General features: G+C 48.0%; 1 gene segment (V, D, J or C); it reads left to right on the top strand.

The window, feature by feature from the left end:
• The first annotated feature begins 3655 nt into the window (after positions 1 to 3655).
• LOC120607092 (immunoglobulin lambda variable 5-52-like) lies at positions 3656 to 15341 on the top strand. The segment is given in 2 exon segments: positions 3656 to 3703; positions 14934 to 15341. Coding segments are annotated over 2 exon segments (441 nt in total).
• The last annotated feature ends 8205 nt before the right edge of the window (positions 15342 to 23546 follow it).

Genomic DNA, 23546 nt, shown 5'->3' with positions numbered 1-23546 from the left:
CCACCCCTCCTAAGGGCACACGCAAAATACTTTGGTGACATTTTCTGTTTGCTGCATTGTCACCACTTAATCTAATTGACAGTCCTGGGGCATGGCTGCCTCCACTTTGATTTCAGAGCAGAAACCCTCACAGCTGTATGTGGAGTTGCACTGTGGAACTTTGGGGTCAAGGTGCCCCTGACTCCCCAGAGGGCCTGGAAGGCAGAGTGTCCAACCAAAGGGAATTATTATTGAGCATTGAAGTTGAATTTTGTTAGCCTCTCAGGAGGATGAGGCTGAGGATGACTGTGTTCTGTGGTACAGTGACCATTTCCACAGCGAGAGGTACTGGAGGGGACGTGAGACACAAACCCCTGGGCTCTGTGCCCCGTCGGGCCCCTAATATCCCCTCTTGTGTTCCCAGAGGCTTGGGTGGCCTCAGGGGGCTTGTTCATGGCAACAGAGGAAGTGGTCAAGTGTGTTGTTGTCAGACCTCAACTGACTTATTTTTAACACAGCACTTTATGAAAACAATGTGATCTTAAAAATAAGAGCTAATATAATCAGTAACCACGCAGAACATGGACAAGATTGGCAAAGGAAAAGTTACACTCACATGCGCACACGTATTCAAATCTAAATTCAGCAAATGGGCATTTAGTAACCAAGAGAAAAGTTAGTAATATATTAATATGATAAGCTCAATTTTCTATGTAAAGATAAACATAGAAGGAAATTAATTTTAAGTGAAACTTACAGAAACATAGTAGAAATAGAAAAAAATATATTACTTCTCTCTTTAAATGTCTTCGGTGGAAACCCAAAAGGAAGTAAAATGGGAGAAAAGAATAAACAACGACCAGGATCTTTTACCACACCTAACAGTCCAGGGAACATTGCGGGCGTGTCAGACTCTCCACCCTGCACAAGAGGGCGTTCTCTTCCTGCGTCTCAACCCCATGGACCAGAGGGAGCCTCCCTGTGTGTGTCCCTGAGGAAAAGCTCAGAGTCACAGAAGCAGAACAGCACTGGTCCCTCTGTCCTCAGAGCGTGTTCCCTACAGAGACTCCTTGTGACTCCCCAGTGATCCCTGCAGGGGTGACGGGCAGGCAGGGGGCTGGGAGGGGGCTCGACAGAGGACACGAGTCTGCAGGAAGGATGTGTCAGAGACACAAGAGTCACAACTCTCTAATCAGCCTATTACACACAGCTTCTTTCTATTTGTTTCTCAAAACAACAACAACAACAAACCTCTAGAAGTGCTTCAAAGGAATATTGAAAATTGGAAAGGAAAAATGTCTAAGTGTGTGGTTAAGAAAGCAAAATTGCAGAATGAGGATTTCAGATTATACTAAATGTTGCAGACAGATAAGCCACATCCTCAATTCATCATAACTAAGCCGAGAAGAAATTTTGAAATCTCCATACATGTCCATGTGGGTGTCCATGAACTGAGACCCAGTGTTCCCTGAAGCTTCTCAGAGAAGAGCAGGGGTCCAGTGGGTCATGTGAAGTTCATAAGTACACAGGGTCCCTGATGAGGAGATTATACACAGCAATCGAACCCTCGTATTCCATACCCAGGTGATAAATTCTAGTGATTTTGCCTCCACACCCAAGTGGAGGACACGGAGAGGTGCCACTCAGGATCTTTCAAAAAAGGCATGTTGGCCCTGTTGACAGCAAGTCTCAGTGAACAGTCTCAAGCTATCAGCAACTAAAGGGTAACCCTCAGCTGCAGAGAGCAGCCTCAACAAGACATGCGTGTCCCAGACGAGCCTGTATCCACTGAGAGACAGGAGGGTATAAAGATCAGGTTGGTGGAAAGGGCCCCAGAAATACCGACACACGGTGACACCTGGCAGGAAGGGAGAGCCACCCCTGAGACTGCGGCATGTGCCCTGAGTCACAATGAGGATGTACGATCTGTCCTGAATTGCACAGCTACAAGGGCACTGGTGTTACGGGGGTGAGTGGAGGAATCTCCATGGAACCAAGTGAACTATTTGGGAGATTGATGACTCCATTCCCCCTAAGTCCTGGCCTAGATGGTTTAGATGTCGTGATGCCTAGACAGGCAACACTTACACCACAGACACAGTCATGTTGCAATAAACCCATGTTAGCATCACTGTTTACCGGACAATCATCAGGATGAGATCATCATACTATTGGCATGAAGACAATCACCAGATATCAGGACACGTGGAGCCTAATGAGCAAGGAATCACATAATAGGAAAGAGCCAAGTGTCCTGCACAGAAGGGGACACGTCTCCATGGCATGGATGCTGTTCTGAACTTCATCCTGGGACAAGAGGAATTTGTAGAGGAGACATTACCTCAGTCCTGAGCACTGAACAGCCAAAGAAGCCGTGGACAGAGTGACCCTGAAGAGTCTGAGTGGAGCACAGAGACACCCTGAGGTGATGGGGAGATCACAAGAGGAAACACATGTCCTGGCCCTAAGGACAGATCAGTTGGGGGGCAGGAGCTGTATCTGAAGGGCTCTGGTCACCATGTCACACAATGGAGTGTCTGCGCCTGGACACCAGGGGGCGCTCGGTCCTATTTCTGAAGGTCTGGGCGGGGACGAGAGCTGGAAATATTTATTTAAATTGTAAGCCAATTGTATCACACCTAAGACAAAATCCTGACAAGAAACCTGTGAAGTAGAAATACTGAAAACTACAATGTGAGACTGTAAAGTCAGTTCCGAAAATAAAGAAGAGTGTTATACATTCCACAGATAAAAGTGAAACCTAAGCAAGCCATTGTTGTTGTTGATTATTATTATTATTATTATTATTATTATTATTATTATTATTATTATTTTACCAAGCACTAATTCAAATAGAATCCCTATGAAACAGTTCACACATGACATGATTCTGCAATGTTTACTGAACAGTCTACTTTTGAAAATGCCACTGAGTGTTTTCCCACAAAATTCCCTTCTATGTCATTTCCCTGGAGAGCCCCTTCAATCCTTTCAAACCATCAACTGTCCCCTTGGCTCCGGCACCGGACCTGATGCACACCTGGGTCATTTAGCTTCTTCTAGACTGTACTCTAAGTGCTCTGACACCTTAAATAGTTATATATGTACCTTACTTCCATGGACCTTACTCTGGGAGTAATAAACTACAATATCAACACAGTGTACCAGGATCGCAGCATCTAGGGACCAGAGCAAGCATGCGTGAACAGAGGCAATGATATGTGCTGCACAAACCAGGTGGACTCTCAGGACTCTGAGCCATGGGGAGGTGTGTGTTCTGCCACCAGCAGGGGGCGCTGTGGGACTGCCCTGTGGTCCCTACAGAACTGCTCAGTGAGGACCATTCACTCAAAGGAGCCTAGGCTGGGACTGTTCTCTGTGCTCCCTGATGGAACCCGATAGCTGTGTCCTCCTTCGTCTGGCAGATTTCCCTGAGCAGGGACCTTTGCATGGTGTCTGTAGGTGCTTCCTCCCAGGGCTCTCTCAAGGGGTGAGGCCAATCTCCACCCTCCTCAGTCTGGGTGTGAGCTGAGCTCCAGCACCAGGGCTCAGGGAGGGGCTGAGTGGTCACTAGATGTACACACATTTGCATGCACAGCCCCTCCTCTGGCGGAAGGTGGGGAAGAAAAGGAGGCTGGGCAGCCCAGCCCCACTGTGGACTCAGGGGCTGCGTGCACCATGGCCTGGACCCCCGTCCTCCTCGTGCTCCTCTCTCAGTGCACAGGTGGGGACAGGCGAATACAGGGGAGTCCACAGCTTGCTTTTGCCATTTCTTTTTCAAAGAAAGTTTACCCCGTTCCCTGACCTATGACCCACGATTTTCTGTGTTTGCAGGTTGCTTCTCCCAGGCTGTGCTGAGTCAGCCTCCCTCACTGTCCATATCTCCGGGATCAACAGCCAGACTCACCTGCACTCTGATCAGTGGCTTCGATGTTGGCAACTATGTCATAAGCTGGTACCAGCAGAAGTCAGGGAGCCCTCCCCGGTATCTCCTGTGGTTTAAGTCAGACTCACAGAATCACCAGGGCTCCAGGATCCCCAGCCGCTTCTCTGGATCCAAAGGCGCCTCGGCCAACGCAGGGCTTCTGCTCATCTCCGGGCTCCAGCCTGAGGACGAGGCCGACTATTACTGTGCTACATGGCACGAGAACACTAAAAGTTACACAGTGCTGTAGAGTCACAGGGAAATGGTACTGAAACCTCCCTGTGCTCTCCCTGCCTGTGTCGGTCGTCCCTGCCTTGCCTGGGGCCGTGTCTAACTCAGAGGTGGCAGTCGTTGTCACGTCTTCATTCAGCACCATTTTCCCTGGGACCCATGCGTGTGCAGATGTCTCTCATTCTCCTTTGTTAAACAGCTCATCTGATCCACCGCTACTGTCCTCTCAATCTGATCACGTGTACAAAGGCACACGTCAGGTCTTCGGATCACGTCCCCTGCCTAGGGGTTCATCACCGACGAAGGAGGTGGTTGACCCCACCCACTCCCAGCCCAGGGTCTAGGCCTGACTCAGAGCTGTGGGTCATCTGAGAGCGTCTGGTTGTTCGCTGGGTCTAGCACGCCAGGGCGTTCTCCCAGGGACCAGCTCCAAGAGTGAAGGCATCTTCGCTCCACACCTGCTCATGTGGCCTGTCTCTGGGGACTGCTCTTTGTCTCCTGGGGCTCAGAGGAAGCAGGTCTCTGTGGCTCCAGGAATGCTGAGTGAGATGTGACTGGGTGTGACCTCCCTGTGACTGTACAGACATCATGGTCAGGCTCCCTCAGCACTGAGGCTGGTTCTGTAAGTGCCACTTCCTTCTCATCCGTGGTGATCTTAGGCTCATGGCACCTTGTCCTGGAGGCTGGGAACACTCAGGGTTTAGAGACACTCAGATGGGGAACATCCATCCCACAAAAGCATTGGAGGAGAATTGCCGAGTTGTGCCGGAGTTCCGTCCCCATCCTAGTGTCTCAGAAACCCAGCTCCGGGGACACTCCATGCCTGGCCCACAGTGCTCCTGTCCTTACCCTTCCCTCTGCACAGCGAGGGGCTGAGGGGTTTCTGAAGGCGTCTCATCGGGAGCACTGTCCTTGTTTCTCTTTCCCATCCCCTAGCACTGGGTCGGCCCTTCGTACTGCTGTCGAATCCAATTTAGGAGGAAGCAGCCATCTGTAGGTGACGCCAAAGTCTCTCTCAGGGTGACTTGGCCTGAGGTGGACTGGACAGCCATCTCTGCCTCCTGCAGTGACCTAACTCCCCTGAGTCTCCAGGTGCCAAGAACGCGATTCTTGTCACGGCTGTGCTTCTCTGCTGAGCCACTGCTGACACTCCTCCGTCACGTCTCCCTGTGCGGCCTCTCACCCACTTTATTATTACAGACTGAGTGTCTCAGCTGGGGCTGCTTCTCCAGGAGCATGACCCCAGGTCCATCCTGCTGTCCCTGGCCGAGCCCACATCTGCTTCTCATGAGGCTCAGGAGAGGGTCAAATTACTGTGGATGTGCTGGGATCATTCCTGTAAATGTCTTCAATTAACCTGATGGGTGGGGACACCACCTGGAGGTGGTGCAAATGAGGATAGCCACCCCTCCTAAATCTAGGGTTTTGTAAGTTTGGACCAGCTGACTCTTTGTGCAGGGGAGACCCCTTGAGTGGTTCACAGCGTTGTGGTTGAACATGACTTCATGTGGTTCATTTCATTTTAGGTTCCCGACACCTGTGCACAGGAACCCTCCAGGCAATCCACTCGTTCCAATGCTAACGACCTAATTTAGGGACCAATCTCCCAGATTCTGCATAACCAAAATTGTCTTTTATCATCTCCTATTAAAGTTTAGTCTTTTACATGTTTTTGTTTTGTTTTGTTTTGTTTTAACTAAATCTACTTTCACCGTGAATAGTCAATAAATATTCTTTGTTTTAGGGTTTATTCTTAATGGTCTTTGGACCTAAGTTTTATACAAAAATGAGGAGCTCTGGCATTAGAAGGCCACCCAGAGTCTCATCATCACAGCAGAAGATGCTCCTGTCACCCTGACACATAGAGCTTGGTGCCAGGAAACCAACGTAGAGACATATTTTCTTTTTTTATATTATTATTGTAATTATTATATCATTCTTCTTATAGAAATAAGGCAATCAAAATGTTAGGTAAATTATCTAAACTTTTCCAGTTAATAGCAGAAATAGAATGCAGTGTTGAATTCACATCATTGGTTTTAAATCTTCAAACTGTATTGGTGCACTTTCTCTAAACTTGGAGCTAATGAAATAATAGCACAAAATTCATTACTCTGTATAGTCCCTGTTTTCTGGAAATGTGCAATCTAAGGCTCTGAATGCCACTTTTGGCATAGGTAAAGCATGTACACAAACTCTGGAAATAATAAAAATCATAGATGAAGACAGTAAGCAATAAAACAGGTAAATCTAATTTGCAAAATGAAATATTACGAGAAATTATAAGCTACATATATTATAGCATTATTAGTCATATAATCAATCCTCACCTTCTATGAAGCAGTAGAATCTCAAATAAGATTCAAAGTTTAGAACTAATTTCCCAGAAGTTCAAGTTGTTAAAGAGAAGCAAATTGGGACAAGCAGCCTGTACTCCCAGGCTAGGTGTTCGTGGCCCCGGATAAGTTAAAGCTACTCTAGGCCTTGGTTTCTTCATCGATAAAATAAGGATTGAACTAGAGAAATATTATTCCTTCTTAAGAAAGGGTTTACTGATATAACTTTTCTCAGAGGCTCAGTGAACTCTTCAAAGAACATAACAGGAATTCAGCAGAGAATTAGCCACTAATAGCTCAAGCCCTGATTCTCGAATGCTGCCATTATCAACTGCTGGACCATACTAAACTCCCCAAGCCTCAGTTTTCTCAACCATTACATTGAGATGACATCCATACTCTCCTCGAGCTTTGTGCGATGATTAAATGAGATGATACACGCAACCTTTCCAGAAAGATACTTCCAATAAAATAATACCTAACATTTATTATGAGACGATAATCTTTCAGAAAATTCGCTTATTATTTTAGCTTAAGGAAGGGTGTAATTTTATAGCTGTATTCACGGTAAACCTACAATAATATAGGATGAAACCTTATCTCATCTTCTTCCTTGTTTTTGGAACATCCGTCCGGCCCAGCTACTCTAGATCCCTCTTTTCCTTCGTTCAGATCTTTTTATAGTGTCGCTAAACTCGTGGCTTTTCTGGTAGTTGAAATCAATACAAAAGGTGATCTCTTCCTCGGCCAGTTTTGCTCTGTACATTCTCAAATGTATTTACTCTCTTTTCAATATATTTGCTGGTTTCGTGATGGGGTCACCCTCTAAAATTCACTTCTTTTCTAAGTTCATTTGTTGAAATTTCGTGGTCATCTTAAAGTTTCCGTGTAAATTTGCCTTTTGCATTAAGCTACTTCGACCTTCCTGAAGTTTTCTTTTCCTTTGGCTTCAGGGACATTGGACTCCCCTGGTTCTCCTGTCTGTCAGGCATCTTTGTTCACCCTTTCATCCTTGCTTTATTGTCCTCTTCCCAACTTTCGAATGGAGGCCTCCCTTCATTGAAAGCACCTTCAATTTCAAGACTTGAAATATCACCTTTAGCTAGTTACTGCCAAAACCTATGCCTCTAGACCTCAACTCATTTTGGAACTTAAGACCTGCATTTCGAAAAGCACGTTAAACATTTTCCCGTTGATGTCCTGGAAGTCTTTCAAGCATTTCAAACTCAATCAATCCAAATAGGACTCAGGGTATTTTCGAATCCACCCTCTACCTCAGCTATCACTCTATCCCCTAATTTTAAATGTTATTTAAGGACATTTTATTCAACTCTATCCTTCAAACTCTGGCTTCTTAGACTCTCCCTGCCTCACTCCCATCCTCTAGGCCAAGTAAGTTTCAAATTCTGCTAAATTCTTTACTTGCAAACTCTCTCAAATTTCCCTGCCCTTTCCAGGCTTATGGTGCTTGTGTTTGGACTCCCACCCACTTTTAACAGTATTGATTGGTAACTTAAGGTGTTCTTCCTGAATTTTATCCTATGCAGCACTGTCAAACTATTCCATTTACTGACTTCGTTTTATTTAGAATGTAATGAAAATGCAGTAACCTAGTCTACAAATGGCTTTCATTATCTCCTCCTAGAATATCTTGATAATCTTTGAACACACTGACAAAACATCTGTCTTTCCATTTTTCTTAATCTTTAGCTACAACTAAAGACATTTACAGTTTATTCCATGTTGATACATTTAACTAGATATTCTTCTTCTTCTTTTTTTTGTAAGAACAGGAGACACTCCTGTCACCCTGGCACTTGGAACTCTGTACCAAGAACCGAGGGTAGAGACATATTTTCTATTATCTGAAAACACTGTGTCGGCAGCTAAAGATTATGATCCAGTCAACCGTGATCACCCAGAAGTTACTATCATAAGTGTGAACTTGTGTCATGATGACACAGCCTCGGCTGATACGTTAACACTCATCCTGGATTAGACACAGTTTTCTCCTTCTCTGAACCAGAGGCCAAGACAGTAGGTCGCGGCTACCGCAGACTCTCACTGCCAACGCCCCCCACACCGTCCGTCCTTCTCTGTCCTCTGCTGCTGCCTCCCTCACCCGCCTGGTCTCCCCCTCTGGCTCTTCAGGACGTAACTCCATGTCCACGTTAGGTTTTCAGAGAAAATGGGCAAGTCCTTGCTGTAGATTCCACTCCCCAGGGCTCCATCTCTCGGGAGGACGATTACCGGACACAGAACGGCGTGGAAACGCCTTATGGTCTCCTTTCTGGTCTCATCACCATGCTCTGCATTCCTGCCCCCAACACTCAGTCAAACTGTTTAAAATGAAAAGGAAGTTATTACATTTGCCTAAAAATGATGCGCTCATCCAGCCTCAGAACCTACAGGACAGTGTATCCACCACGACATCATTTCCCTCAGGCCCCTAAATCCCATGCTTTAGCTTTTTTTGCCCAGAGTGAGCACTGTCTCCTGGTCACCCCCAGGTAGACATCTGGGGAACACAAGAGGTTGGTGGGACATAGCTGTGGTGTCAGGAGCATGAAGGGGACCATGTGGTCTCCCCCTGCCCTGTGCTTCCTGGGACCTAAAGGCCCCACAGCTGTGGGTCCAGTGCCTGCAGGATGAAGAAAGACAGATTTCTGTCACTCCACAGGGCCTGGACTTCTGATTAAATTGCTCTGAAATGAGTCCTCACTGCCTAACGTACATCCTGCTCCTAGAAAAGTGCTTTTGAGACACTTGCTGTTTAAATGAAAGATCCAGGACTCTGGAAATTTTTACAGACAATCAGATTCCAGGATCCAGAAGAGGAAGGTGTGACAGCACCAGCTGTATCAGGATGCCCCTCGTGGGCTTTCACGGGGCAACACCAGTTTCATGATACAGCACTCATGACTAAATAGTGTGAATAAATAAACAAGCAAGTGTTTTAGAAAAAACTGTATAGGCCGTTATTTACCTGAGAACAGGAGATGTTTCTTTACCACTGCTTTTCCAGTCATATTACTTACCACAATTTCCATCAATATTCTCTCTGCAATAAGCACAGATTTTTTTCAAAAAAAAACAACTTCTGATTGTACTTTCACCTTCAGAATGACATTAAGAGTAATTTTTAAAATCTATTTTATTGAGGTGAATTTTATGTAAAATGACATACATCCTATTTAATTGGGTAGGCAGTAACCAGTATATGAACTCTTTTAATCAATATCTATCAGAGCAACTTAAAAATTGAAGTCATTCCATCCTAGAACATTCTGCACATCTGTCCTTAATGGACTTAGATAAGTGTCACAAACAATGTCATTCAGCCATGGCACCTGCAAACGTGTGACTTGGTGCTTGAGGACAGACTCCTTGGCTGGAATCTCTGCTCCCAGGACGTGGAGAACTTGTTAAGCGGAAGGAAATACAGACGACAAAGACTTACACAGCATCGCCTATGAGGGATGCACGGAGGGGGTCCTCCCCACCCCCTCCCAGCCCCGGAGAGAAGAGCCCCTGCTCCTCAGGGCGGTGGGAGATCCGCAGGTCAGAGAGCTCTGGGCACATGGGAGGGGGACACGTGGTGACTGAACCTGCATCCTGCACAGAAGGGGACATGCCTCTGTGGGGACGGTCACAGCTTTAGACTTGATCCTGATCTGAGAGGACTTTGTGTGAGACACGACTCCAGTCCTGACCACTGAACAGCCAAGGTAGTCAGGGACAGTCACCCTGAGGAGTCCGACTGAAGCCTAAAGGTGCTCCGAAGTGATGCGGAGGCCACATAAGGGGACACGGGTCCTGGCCCTATGAAAAGGCAGTGAGCAGATTAAAGGGGAGGCAGGAGTTATTTCAGATGAGCTCTGGTCAACAAGTCACAGCATGGTGTGTCTGTACTTGAACAGCAGGGGGCACACAGGGCCTGTTTCTGAAGGTCTGGGAGTTAATAGAGCTGGGACCAGCCACATGGCACTGCCTGGGGACCTCTGCTCAGGCCTCACAGCTGTGACCTCCCCAACCCCCACATCCCACACAGCCTCGCCCCTGCCCACCCTTTAACTCCCAGGCAGAGGGGCCTGACCCCGGACCCAGTGTGGGATGAAAAAGCTGGGGTTCTCATTTGCATGAGTGGACCCTCCCTCTGTCAGAGCTTGAAGTAGGGAGGGAGAGACTTGGGGGCATCTCTGCTTCAGCTGTGGGGACACAGAGGACAGGACGCGGTGATCATCTCCACCATGGCCTGGTCCCCTCTCCTCCTCACTCTCCTCGTTCACTGCACAGGTGACCAGATAAGGGGACAGTGGAGGGGACCTTGGGAGGCCACACGGAGCTCTGCTCCCTTATCTTTACTCTAGCCCCAGCATCACCATCTCTGTGTCTCTCCCTCTTCCAGGCTCCTGGGCCCAGTCTGTGCTGACCCAGCCGTCCTCAGTGTCTGGGGCCCCGGGACAGAGTGTCACCATCTCCTGCACTGGAAGCAGGTCCAACTTCGGAAGATACGGTGTGCAGTGGTTCCAGCAGCTCTCGGGAAAAGCCCCCAAACGCCTCATCTATTATGATAGCTATCGAGACTCCGGGGTCCCCGACCGATTCTCTGGCTCCAAGTCTGGCAACTCAGCTTCCCTGACCATCCGTGGGCTCCAGGCTGAGGACGAGGCCGATTATTACTGCGAGACATATGACAGCAGTCTAGATGCTCACACAGTGCTCCAGGCCTCTGGGGAAGTGAGACAAGAACCTGCTGTTTCCTGTGCAGTGGGGCTTCCCTATGCCGACCCCACTGCTCTGACCAGACAGCTGCCTTCTTTGTGTGTTTGACCGAAAAGTGAGGTCTGAGACCACAGGACTTTGTCTAGATAATGTGTCCTCGTCCTCTCTAAATCTGTTCCCAAAGCCTGTCGTTGTTGCCAACACATTAATTGATTTTCTCAAACAGAGCAGAAATTCTTAGATGTGGGGCGGGCTGCCCTGGGGACAGAGTCCATGAGGGGTGTGCTGCTGCCAGGGCTGCTGTAATCCACCGACTGGGAGACTGCACCAGCAGATATCTGTGTTCTCACAGATCTGAGGGCGGGAAGCTCAAGATGGAGGTGTGGGCAGGTGGGTCTCTCCCGAGGCCTCGCTCCTTGGCCGGCAGACGGCTGCATTCTCCCCGCGTCCTCACACGGCCTTCTCTCTGTGTGCGCTCAGCCCTGGTTTCTCCTCCTCTTCTCATAAAGACACCGACCCTCAGGAGCTCCTTTACCCTAACCTTAGTTATCTACTCAAGGCCTGGTCTCCAGGAGCAGTGACATTGGGAGTTAGGGTTTCCATGTAGGATTTTGACGGGACACAGTTCAGTCCGTATCAAGGGGTCAAAACAAAACCCAGGACACAGAGTCCACCTGTGTCTGACCCAGGAGAGTCTCTATGCAGATGATGTGCATCCACACCAGTTACTGTACACCTATTATATGCCTGACTTGGGTCTAGGGGCTCAGGATACAGTCCGGAAGAGACAGGAAGTATCCCATACTCATGGAGATGACACTGTCCAAGAGTAGAGAAGACAAACAAACCAAAATATGGTGTCCCGGCCTGATTTCCCACCTCGGGAGAGAATGTCTCTACAGTCCCAGGCATCCATCCACTCAGCAAACCCTCCAGAATTAGAGATTCGCCCTCCTTGGCCCATTGGTCAGAAAACCCGGCTTTCAGGATGACCAGACACGATCACTCACACCATCTCTCCCGATACCACCGTGGCGAACAGAAACAGGATGGTCTGATTTGGTTTAGACATCACAGGCTCCGACCCTGGACTTGGAAATTGGACAATTGCATGCCAACCACAGGGCTGGGGGATTCGGCGTCCAGGTGGAGAGGAAAGACACAAAATTTTTCCCGAATTCATCCCATCATGAGCATTATCTACCCTCCACCCTCACTGTTAGTTCTTGTTGGGTGTTGTCCTGCAGATGCTAGGACCAGGGCAGGGGACACAGGCCAGGTGACTCCTGTCACATCACTTCACTTCTGCCTCCATGACCTTTTCAATATCTTGTGAAAGATCAATTTCAGGTAGCATCACACCCACTTCCATATGTGAGCACCCATCTAAATACTGAATTGCCTCAGAACATGGAGAAAGCTGCACAAAAGTCCCTTCAAGGTCTTCTGTTCCCTGGCAGAGTCCGAAGAGTGAAGGAGTCTCAAGAGACCACAGTAGCACCAGTGCCCCCCATGACCTGGGTGCTTCTCCTTGGTTTAATGCATTCAAGGAAAATTCCAGAGGCCCAGCTCATGAACCTCTGACCCCTACACCTCAGTCCGGGTCCCTTCTGCTCCCATCACCAGACTCTGCCCTCTCAGGTCACCTTGGGGTCATTGCTGAGAATCCCCACCTCACAGTATCCTGATCACAGGGGGTGCTATCACCGTCACCTTCTCTTCTGTGTCCTGGGAGCTGGCATCAGATGTCGTCTCGCTCCCAAAGGACGTGATGGTTTCCTTCTGCGACTCACACACATTCACCCCATCTGCAAACACATCACAATCTCCCATTTAGCTTTTTAGTAAAATAAGGCCCTGAGGGAGAGAGCACAGCGAGGGGAAAGGTTTACTTACAATGTCAGCCACCGAGCAGTTCGGATCAGTCCTCGCGGCCTCGCTCCACGTCCTCTGCAGCCACGTCTGACAAACCCGATATGGTTGAGATCGAGACATTCGATAAGCCAGAACTGAAGCAGACAAAACGCCAGAGAAACACTCACTGTCACCAAAAGAAGTGATTGAACAGAAGAAGCGACCAGGAGATTCATGATGAGGCGCGCACCGCCAATCTGCACTGGACATCCCACGAGCATCGCCTTCTTATTCTACGCCTTTTCGCTCTTTAATTTGGTAAGATGTAAAGAGGTTGGATCAAGTTTAAATGTCTGTGCTGCTCCTTTTTCACATCCAAGAACTACTGACAACGAAGGCCGCACCTGCCTCTCCCACCTGCCTGTCTGACTGGCGGGGAAGGAGAGGAACTTGCATGCTGGTGACGGCAGACGCTGGGTGGGACCACAGAGACATCTAGAGTGAAAACCAAGCTGGTCCACGGTGTCCCGCAGGCTGTACATGCAGTTGAATCAGAGGGCCGCTTCCTCTGTTCAAATGATTTTAATTATTGGAATGCACAATATCTTAAATATGCAAATAAAATGTTTTAAAACCTGGAAGAAATAATAACAAAATTTTTAAAAAATGTAAGCCAATTGTGTGACACCTAAGACAAAATCCTGACAAGAAACCTGTGAAGTAGAGATCCTGAAAACTACATGATAGACTATAAAGTCAGTTCCTAAAATAAAGAAAGGTGTTACACATTTCACAGGTAAAGGTGAACCCTATACAAGCCATTATTGTTATCATGATGATTATTATGATTATTTTTATTATTATACCAAGCACTGATTCATATGGAGTCCCTATGAATTAGCTCACACATGACATGACTCTGAAATGTTTGCTAAATGGTTCTCTTTGTAAAATGCCACTGAGTATTTTCCTGGAAAATTCCCTTCTATGACATTTCCCTGGAGAGCCCCTTCAAGCCTTTCAAACCATCAACTGTCCCTTTGGCTCTGACACCGGACCTGATGCACACCTGGGTCATTTAGCTTCTTTTAGCCTGTGCTCTAAGTGCTCTGACACCTTGAATAGTTATATATGTACCTTATTCCCATGGACCTTACTCTGGGTGTAATAAACTACAATATCAACACAGTGTACCAGGATCACAGCATCTAGGGACCTCACCAAGGATGCGTGAACAGAGAGAGTGACTGATGAGCTGCACAAACCAGCTGGGCTCTCAGGGCTCTGGGCAACAGGGAGGTGTGTGTCCAGCCAGCAGCAGGGGGCACTGGCAGACTTACTTGTGATCCCTGCACAACTGCTCAGTGAGGACAATTCATTCACTCGAAGGAGCCTGGCCTGGGTGTAGTTCTCTGTGTTCCCTGATGAGACTCAGCAGCTGTGTCCTTCTGGGCTGGCAGAGTCCGCTGAGCAGGGACTTTGCCTGGTATCAGCAGGTGCTTCCTCCCAGGGCTCTCCCAGGGGGGTGAAGACAACCTCCGTCCTCCTCAGTCTCGCTGTGAGCTGAGCTCCAGCACTAGGGCTCAGGGAGGGGCTGGGCGGTCACTGGATGGACACACATTTGCATGGACAGCCCCTCCTCTGGCGGAGGGTGGAGAAGAAAAGGAGGCCTGGGGCAGCCCAGCCCCACTGTGGGCTCAGGGGCTGCGTGCACCATGGCCTGGACCCCCATCCTCATTATGCTCCTCTCTCAGTGCACAGGTAAGGACAGGACTCGGGGACCTGGGAAAGACACATGGCTTTCATTTATCTCTACTGGTCCAGAGCCCTGAAAAATTTTAAGCAGGTTCTTTTCCCATCACCATGAGTTTCTGTGTTTGCAGGTTCCTTCTCCCAGCCTGTCCTGACTCAGTCGCCCTCCCTCTCCGCATCTCTGGGAGCAACAGCCAGACTCACCTGCACCCTGAGCAGTGGATTCAGTGTTGGTGGCTACTGGATAAACTGGCACCAGCAGAAGCCAGGGAGCCCTCCCCGGTATCTCCTGAGTTTCTACTCAGACTCCAGTAAGGACCAGGGCTCCGGGGTCCCCAGCCGCTTCTCTGGATCCAAAGACGCCTCGGCCAACGCAGGGCTTCTGCTCATCTCCGGGCTCCAGCCTGAGGACGAGGCCGACTATTACTGTTCAGTCTGGCACAGTGATGCTCGCACAGTGACACGCGCAGATGGGGAAGTGGGACAAAAACCTCAGGCTGCTCAGGCCTTTGTTCTGAACAATTAGAAGTCTTTTAAAAACTCGGGCCTTTGTAGCCTTGCTTTGAACCCTTCCTGGTCATAATGTTTTACTATCCATTTTTCATTCAACATTTCTGATTTTTCAGGAAAAATAAAACCAAAATAATCTGTGATGACACAGAAAGGTTAGCCAGTTGTTCATGAGATAAAAGTAGGACCTGAGGAGCTGCCCTTCTCTCCTGAAATAAGGAAGATGCACCTGTCCCAAGTTTCACCTTCATCAGAGCCCAGGAACATCCCAGCAGGTGGATCCTTTTCCACAGCATGGACTCTGCTCTCCCAGGGGTCACAGCAGAGATGTCCCCATCCCGCCTGGGCTTGTGACTTCAGGACTGACGGACAGGCAGTGTATTCGGGGGACAAGGCACTGAGTAGTGAGATGATGGTGAGGACTCAGGCCCAGGAGGACTGACCTACAGAAAGCTGGCCCAACACCTGAGCATGCAGAGTGGGATTCAGGGTGGGGAGCCGGCAAAGGGGAAAACTGGGGTCTGAGGAACCCTCTTTATGGGCCGTGAGTGGGTGGGGTGCTACACAGCCACTGGGAAACAGCTGCTTAGTCTGCTCCAGGGAAGGGTATGAAGTTGGTCCATGGATGACGCGCTCCTACAGTGACACCACTGGGGACCGTGAAGACTCCTGCGAGTGGTTCTCCTGAGCTCACAGGCACCGACTGTGTCCTCCTGTCCCCTCAGATCCCACTGGAGCTTTCCAACAATCCAGGGTGCAGGGTGACTTCTGAGACAACAGGGGCAGGAACTTTCCACGTGTGTCACTCCCACTGTGAGGCTCTTGATGATCTCAGATCCGAGGTCATCTTCTCCTGCACAGGGGTCAGCAGACAAATTGGGAGTCACCGCGGCAATTGTCCCACAGGCTCCCAGGCAGTACCTTCACCTAGGACAGCAATGAGAGACCTTCCAGGGGTCTGACTGAGCCTGATTCTCCTGCCCCAGGTTTGTTACCTGAACCTCACTGACCACTCTGGGCTCCAGCCTGAGGACGAGGCTGAGGATCACGGTTACAGAGCTGAGCATGACCCCGATGCACGAGGATCTCCTGTTCATGGGGTCATGTGATAAATCTGCCCTCCACTCCCCAGTCAGACCCATCACTCTCCTGTCCCTGCCTGGGACCCGCACATGCTCTATATTTCCAACAATGCTGGGTGGACATGACATGGAGAACGGAAGTCCAGCCTGTGTGACCCAAGGGACCTAGGTCCCTTCTGCTCCTCCTCTATGTGTCCCATGAGCTTCACCCAGGGATTGCTGATCATTCCCTGAGCTCTGGAACCTTCGCTAAGTGGGGTTTCTTTATTTTATCCAGAGTTTCCATCCTGGAGTTGAAAGGACCCCTTCCCATTCAGGACGTGGCTCTCACGCCCATCACCTGCTCACCCTCCCCTGTAGTTTAATACCACAGACCCTGATTGTGCTCACATCCTCTTTCAGGTAGGAAGGTGTTTGAATGCATCTCAGTCACTGGAGTCCAGACCGTACGACCCAATCCTTATTATGTCAGAGAACCCCAACATTAAAGGAAAGTTTCCAGAAAGCTCGGTTCTTCCTTCAGTGACAATATTGGTGTATTTACCAATAAAGTTAATCACTGTGGGCCCAGTGTGGGGTGAGTAATAGACCTTGGAGCCCACTAAGGTAGGACGGGAAAAAAAGTGTTTATACTAATGGCTTAGTTCTCAATCCTAAGAATAAAACAAGTTTAAAATTAGACTAAATAAGGAAAAAGAAACAAAAACTTATCACAGATTCAGAAGATGACAGCATGAATCTTCAGCTTAGCAATGAAAGGCAAATGAAAGCCCAGAGTGGTAATCAGGAGGAGAGGACACGTTTTCTCTGACATCGTTAAATTCTAGTGGCCAGAGAGACATCCCACGTCAGTATGTGTGGAATGGGGGTGGGGATCTAACAGGAGTCCCTCACAACGACGACAACGACAACAGCAACAACAGCAAAACAAGGCGGCCTGTAAGGTAATTCATGGAGAATTATTGTCAGTATGAACCGGCAGGGTACCCGGTAGATTTTCAACTCAAACTTGATTTAAGATGGTCTTATATTTGCGATGGCCTCTCAGTCATGGCAGATGCAAAACAAACTGTCAGGTCATTCAGACACACCTGGCAACATAAGAACTGTGATCACATCCTACATTTAGCAGCCTGGAGGCCATTCACTGTGTAGAGACAATTAATGTCTCAGTCCCCAACCCCATGGAGGGACTTACTCAGTCTCCCGCTATGGGTGGTGGCATCACAGAGATCCACGTGCAAAATCAGATGGCCCTTCCAGGGTGCTGGGTGTGGTCAGGTTGGTCTGGTCTGAGAGGAGAAGCTTCACGGACAGACCCACATGGAAAATGCTCCCGGAGACTTGGACAATCAGTATCCTTGCCGAAGTGTGCAGTTTACACATCCCTGTTTGTTTGTCTATTTATCCAAATCAATGACCTCACACTCATTTCAGGGAACATAGTTTAGAATATAGAGCCCTGTCCTCTCATTTTAGGCCACCAAATCCTGTCCATGGCAGCAGCACATGATCTGATTGTCTCACACCCAGTAGACAGTCCCCAATGTCAGAGGCAGGCTGCCCTGGGAAGTATCCATGACCAGTCAGGACAGAACCAGGGACAGAGTCCAGCTGTGTCTCACTCAGGAGAGCTGACTATTCAGGGGCCCACCTGTCTACACCATTTATTGAGCACTTACTATGTGTTGGGCTCAGGTCGGGGCTGGGAACCTAGATGATGTGACAAGAAAGATACAGAATCTGATTAAGTCTCCGAAGTCCAGCTGCTGCAGAGGATGAATGAGGGGGACGTGGGAATATAGTCAGGGACCTCGAGTGTTCTGTGGATTTGGTACAAAGATGAAGCTGGAGTCCTGGGGAAGGGATGGTGCAGGTGAGGTAGAGAAGAAAGGTCCGATTCTGCGTGGTTTTGGAAGGAAGAGGGAGAGAATGGGGGGTGGGAAAAGATTTAGAACTGGTCCTTGGGAACAGAGTGGGAGGTGAGTAGCTGCCCCTCCTTGAAGAAGGTTCACGGGTCAGGATGTGAGGTTTAGGGCCCAAGGTCACGTCTGTGATGTAAACCTTGACCTCAGTCTCCCTTCTTGATCAGTGGTGACCCAGGAATGTTTCTTTTCCAGATGATGAGCGGAGGATCTTGCTGGGTTTTCCCCCTTCTTCTCTGAGCTTTATTTGAGATGTCCCTTCTTTATGGTACCCATGTCATCAGACTGATTTCCTTCCTGGGAACTAAATGCCCGTGCAGTCATGGGCATCTCATCCCCCAAACAACTCTTCCAGGTGAGAGAGACTCAGCCTCCTGACCTATTGATCTGGAGTCCTGGCCTTCACGAGCACCGGAACGGGTCACTCACAACGTCTTCTGTGGCATGGTCATTGACCAGGGACTGTCTCAATGGTCTGGGTAAAACAAGGTCTGTCTCTGTAGCTGTAGGGGGGTCCATCACATGCTGACCACATGGCTGAGAGATCTGGGTCCACAGAGGAGAGGACAGGAGGGACGGTTTCCCTAACTGGCCCCTCCATGTGCATCGCTCTGCCCTCCACCCTCTTCCTCAGTTCATGCTGGGTGTGGCACTGTGGACACTGGGAGCTGAGCAGGGCATGCAGGCCAGCTGGCGCCTGTCTCACAAAGTTCCAGAGCTGCCCCCCTGACCATTGTATTGTTCTGAAAAAGATCAGCCTCCGAAAAAGCCCACGCACTTTCATCAGTGAGGCCATGATCTAAAATTCAGGAGTCTCAGAAAAGGTCAAATGCAGCGTAACTTCCATGTCTGGCCGCCTTCTGCCATGGGGAGCAACATGGGTGCAGCAGGTTTATCAGCTTCAGTGACACCATTGTCCACCCTCACCTGGGCACCTCTCCTCCACCCACCCCTCCTTCAGGAGGACAGTCCCAGAGGCCCAGCTCGGGAATAGCAGGCCACACATTCTGATTCTGGTCCCTTCCGGTCCTATCATCAAGCAAGTCCTTCCCCAGGTCATCTCAGGGTCATTGCTGAGAATCCCCAACTCAGGAGTCCCGGTCCCAGGTGGTGCTGTCACAGTCACTCTCCTCTTCTGTGTCCTGGAAGCTGGGATCAGTGAGAGCCTGATTCAGAAATGCAGATATCTATCTGACTCTCATACACATACGACACAGACTCGTGTGCCGTGTTTTATTCAGTTCACACACTAACAAGGAGACCGGTTGCCAGGTGAAGCTTGGTCAAGGAGCAGGTGTGAAACAAAGTGCCGTGAGTCCCCGGGGGGGACACGGAACCAGCAGTTCGTGTGCTGGAGACACACGGCTCGATCTAACAAGGAGGAATCACACAGAAGGGAAGAACTGCGTCCCGCACAGAAGGAGACTCGCCTCCACGGGGACGGTCACTGCTCTGTATTGTCCTGATCCATGAGGAGTTTGTAGAAGAAACACCACCTCTGTCCTGACCACCGAACAGCCAAGGAATCTGTGCTCAGAACCACCCTGAAGACTGTGTAGAGCATAGAGACTGCCCTCAGGTGATGGGAGGCCACTTAAGGGGACACATGGCCTGGCCCTTAGTCAGGGAGAGGTGGACAGAGCCTTAGGGAGCAGGACCTGTTTCTGATGGACTCTAGTCACCATGTCACAGAGTGATGCATCTCAGACTGGGCACCAGGGGGCTCTCAGTGACTGTTTCTGTGGAGTCTGGGGGACCGCAGCTGAGACAAACCACCTGGCACTGCCTAGAGCCCCCTATTCAGGGGTCGCAGCTGTGACAACCTCACCCCACAGGCCCCACACAGCCCTGCTCCTGCCTACCCCTTACACCGTCAGTGAGAAGGGTCTGAACAAGGGCCCAGTGAGGGATCAGAAAGCTGGGGGTCTCATTTGCATGAGGGGACCCTCCCTCTGTCAAAGCTTGAAAAAGGGAGAGAGAGACTTAGGGGAAGCTCTGCTTCAGCCGTGGGGTCAAATAGGGCAGGACACGGTGATCATGGCCTGGTCCCCTCTCCTCCTCATCCTCCTCGCTCACTGCACAGTTGACCGGATAATGGGACAGGGGGCACCAGGGAGTTACAAGGAGACATTGACAGAATGAGGGCCAAGCCGAGACTTGCTCCGTACAGGAGTGCCGGCGGTATCCATTCTTCCCTGTTGGGTGTGCCCCCCACTCCAGTGCACAGAAACAGCGCTGCCATAGTGGAAACATCATCAAACTGGTTAATAGAGGTCGCTTCTCTCAGAGGATTCCCTGAATTCCCGCCTCCCCTAACTCACGACTCCACCCAAGCCACATCCTGGTGTATCCTCAGTGAGTCAGCTGCTCCTTGCTGAGCAGTGCCTAGACTCATACTGGTGTCTTAATAGGTGACCCCAGAGGAGCAGAGCCTTGGGCTAAATTTGGCCTGCAGCTGAACTCCTCTCAGGACTGTGCCACTGGACAGACACCTGCTTCACAAATTCACACTAATAACACCGGGGGACTTAGGAGCTTTGCTTTGTACATAGAAACAGACACATAAAGGCAGCCAGAATGGGGAGAGAAAGAAGGAGAAACCTTATGAGAGAATAGAACATAGATCCAGATATAATGGAGTCAAGTAATCTACCAGATGCAGAGTTCAAAACACTGGTTATTAAGAGGCTCAGTGAACTTTTGGGAAGTGTAGGTAAATTCAGTGAGAACTTCAACAAAGAGATAAAAAACAAAAAATGGAAATGGAACTTATAAACGTGAACCAGTCCAAAATGATGAACACATTATCCATGATGAGAAGTATATTAAATGAAATAAACCAAGTGAATAAAGAAAAGGATCAAATGCCCTATCTAGAGGACAAGGAAGCCAAGGACACTCAATCACAATGGCAAGAAAAAAGATGCCAAGACTATAAAAATAATTTAAGGAGCATATAGGACACTATTAAGGGTCCAAATGTTCATTTGATCAGCATACCTGAAAAAAAAACAAGATGTTGAACAGCTATTTGAAGAAATAATGATGGAAAACTTCCCTAACCTGGTGAAGGAAATGGACATAAAACCCCAGGAAGCTCAGAGAATTACAAAAATCAGGGATCTAAAGGGGCCCATACCAAGGCGCATCATAATTAAAATGTCAAAGGTTAAATACAAAAAAACAATATTAAAAGCAGCAAGAGAAGAACAGATAGGTACTTATAAGAGAAGATCCATAAGACTGGCAGCTGATTTCTCAAAAGAAACTATGCAGGACAAAAGGGCTTGGCACAAAATATTCGACATGATGGAGACCAGGGATCTACAACCAAGAATACTTTATCCAGCAAAGCTATCAGTTAGCGTTGAAAGACAGATAAAGAGCTTCCCAGACAAAAATAAGCTAAAGGAATTTATCATCTCTAAGCCAGTACTACAGGAAATGTTAGAGGGACTTCTTTAAGAAGAAAAATCATGTATCAAAAACAGGAATAAAGAATGGTAACAACTACATTCCTATCAATAAGTACCTCAAATGGAAAAGAATTAAGTACTCCAACCAAAAGATAGAGTAGCTGAATGGATAAGAAAACAAGACCCCTACATATGCTGCATACAAGAGACTCACTTCAGATTAACAGATACACACAGACTAAAAGGAAGGAGATGGAATAAGGTATTGCTTTGATGGGCACTATGATTTCACTTATCTGTGGAATCTAAGGAATAAAACGAACAAACAAATCAAAAACAGACTCGCAAATAGAGTAGACAATTTGGTGATAGACAGAGAGGAGGGGAGTTTGGGGGGCTGGGAGAATGGGGTGAAGGGTTAGAGAAGTACAAATTAGTAGCTGACAGAAGGTCACAGGGATGGGGAGAATGGCATAGGGAGCACGGCACAGGGACTGCAGTTAGCATTAAAATGTTAGCTAGGTGGAGGGTCAGGGAAGGGAGGGAGCAAATGGGGAGGTCGTTTTATGAACTATATAGATGTGTAACCAATGTATTGTATACTTGAAACTAATGAAAATAAATGAAGTTTAAATTTTCAAAAAAAGAAAATAGGAGCCTTACTGGGAGTTGCTGGGAAGGCAGTTCCTCAAACTAGACCTACTGTGTCAGAAACGTGTGTTGGTGTGCTAGAATCTGTGTTTAAACAAGGTCACCAGGAGGCTTTTGTGAACATTAAGGTTTGCTAAGTTCCTCTACTACTATTAGTGTGAACTTAATACTGACAATTTCTGTTTTAAATTCGATCAGGTTAACATTTCAGGACACACTCAGAAACAGATTTAAAATCCTAGGCCATCGCTGAAAACTGTGACTTGATTTCAAACTACAACCAGAAGGTAGGAGGGATTTCCACAAGCATACATTCTTTAGGGATGTATTTTATGGCTCACAGGAGTTTTTATGCTATTAGGATACATCTTATGTAGAACTGGCTTCCAGAAATACTCGTACCTGAGCTGACTCCCCTGGTGCCAGGACAGGAGGTTCAGGGCTGGTGGTTGTGTTGCCACATGAGCTTCCCCTAAGGCGTCCAGCACTGGGCTGTGAGGAGGACAAGCAGAGTGTAGAATTCTGGTTGGCTTTATTTTAACCATCTCTATTAAAAAAATAAGAATAGAAAAATTTTATGTTGAAACAATACAAAGTAACTTTAAAGGGAAAATTCTAATATATAGTATGTCATATGACATATGTTTATATATGTGTGTGCATACTTGTTTTCTGCTATGTAAATTGTATTATTAGATTTTTGGATTGGATCTAGGAGCAGAGAAAGGATATTAGTGGGAAAAGATTAAAAACTGAATAAAACCTGCAATTTAGTTAACACTATTTTTCCAAGGTTAATTTCTTAGTTTTTAAGTATGACTATGATTTTTCAAGATCTGGCTGTTAGAAGAATGGGATTGCAATTTCTATAAGATGTTTTTGTACTAACTTTTCAAGTTTACTGTAAATATAAAATTATTAAATCATTCAGTCTTAAAAACACACACACACACACACACACACACACACACACACACACACACACACATTCACATACCCCTCCGAGAAAACCCTGTCCCCTAGCCAAAGAATCTGGGAATTGGGTAGCCTAAGCAGAGAAAATAGCTTGACAACACCCACACTCCACCCTCCCACACTAGTAGAATCCCCAACTGCACCCTCATCCAGTGATTTCAGCCTTGCTGATCAGTGTCCTGGTC

The sequence above is a fragment of the Pteropus medius genome, unplaced genomic scaffold (genome assembly GCF_902729225.1).
Source record: "Pteropus medius unplaced genomic scaffold, Ma_sr-lr_union100, whole genome shotgun sequence".
Lineage (NCBI taxonomy): Eukaryota > Metazoa > Chordata > Mammalia > Chiroptera > Pteropodidae > Pteropus > Pteropus medius.
The sequence above is the reverse complement of the archived record's forward strand: the minus strand, read 5'-3'. Positions and strand labels throughout refer to the sequence as shown.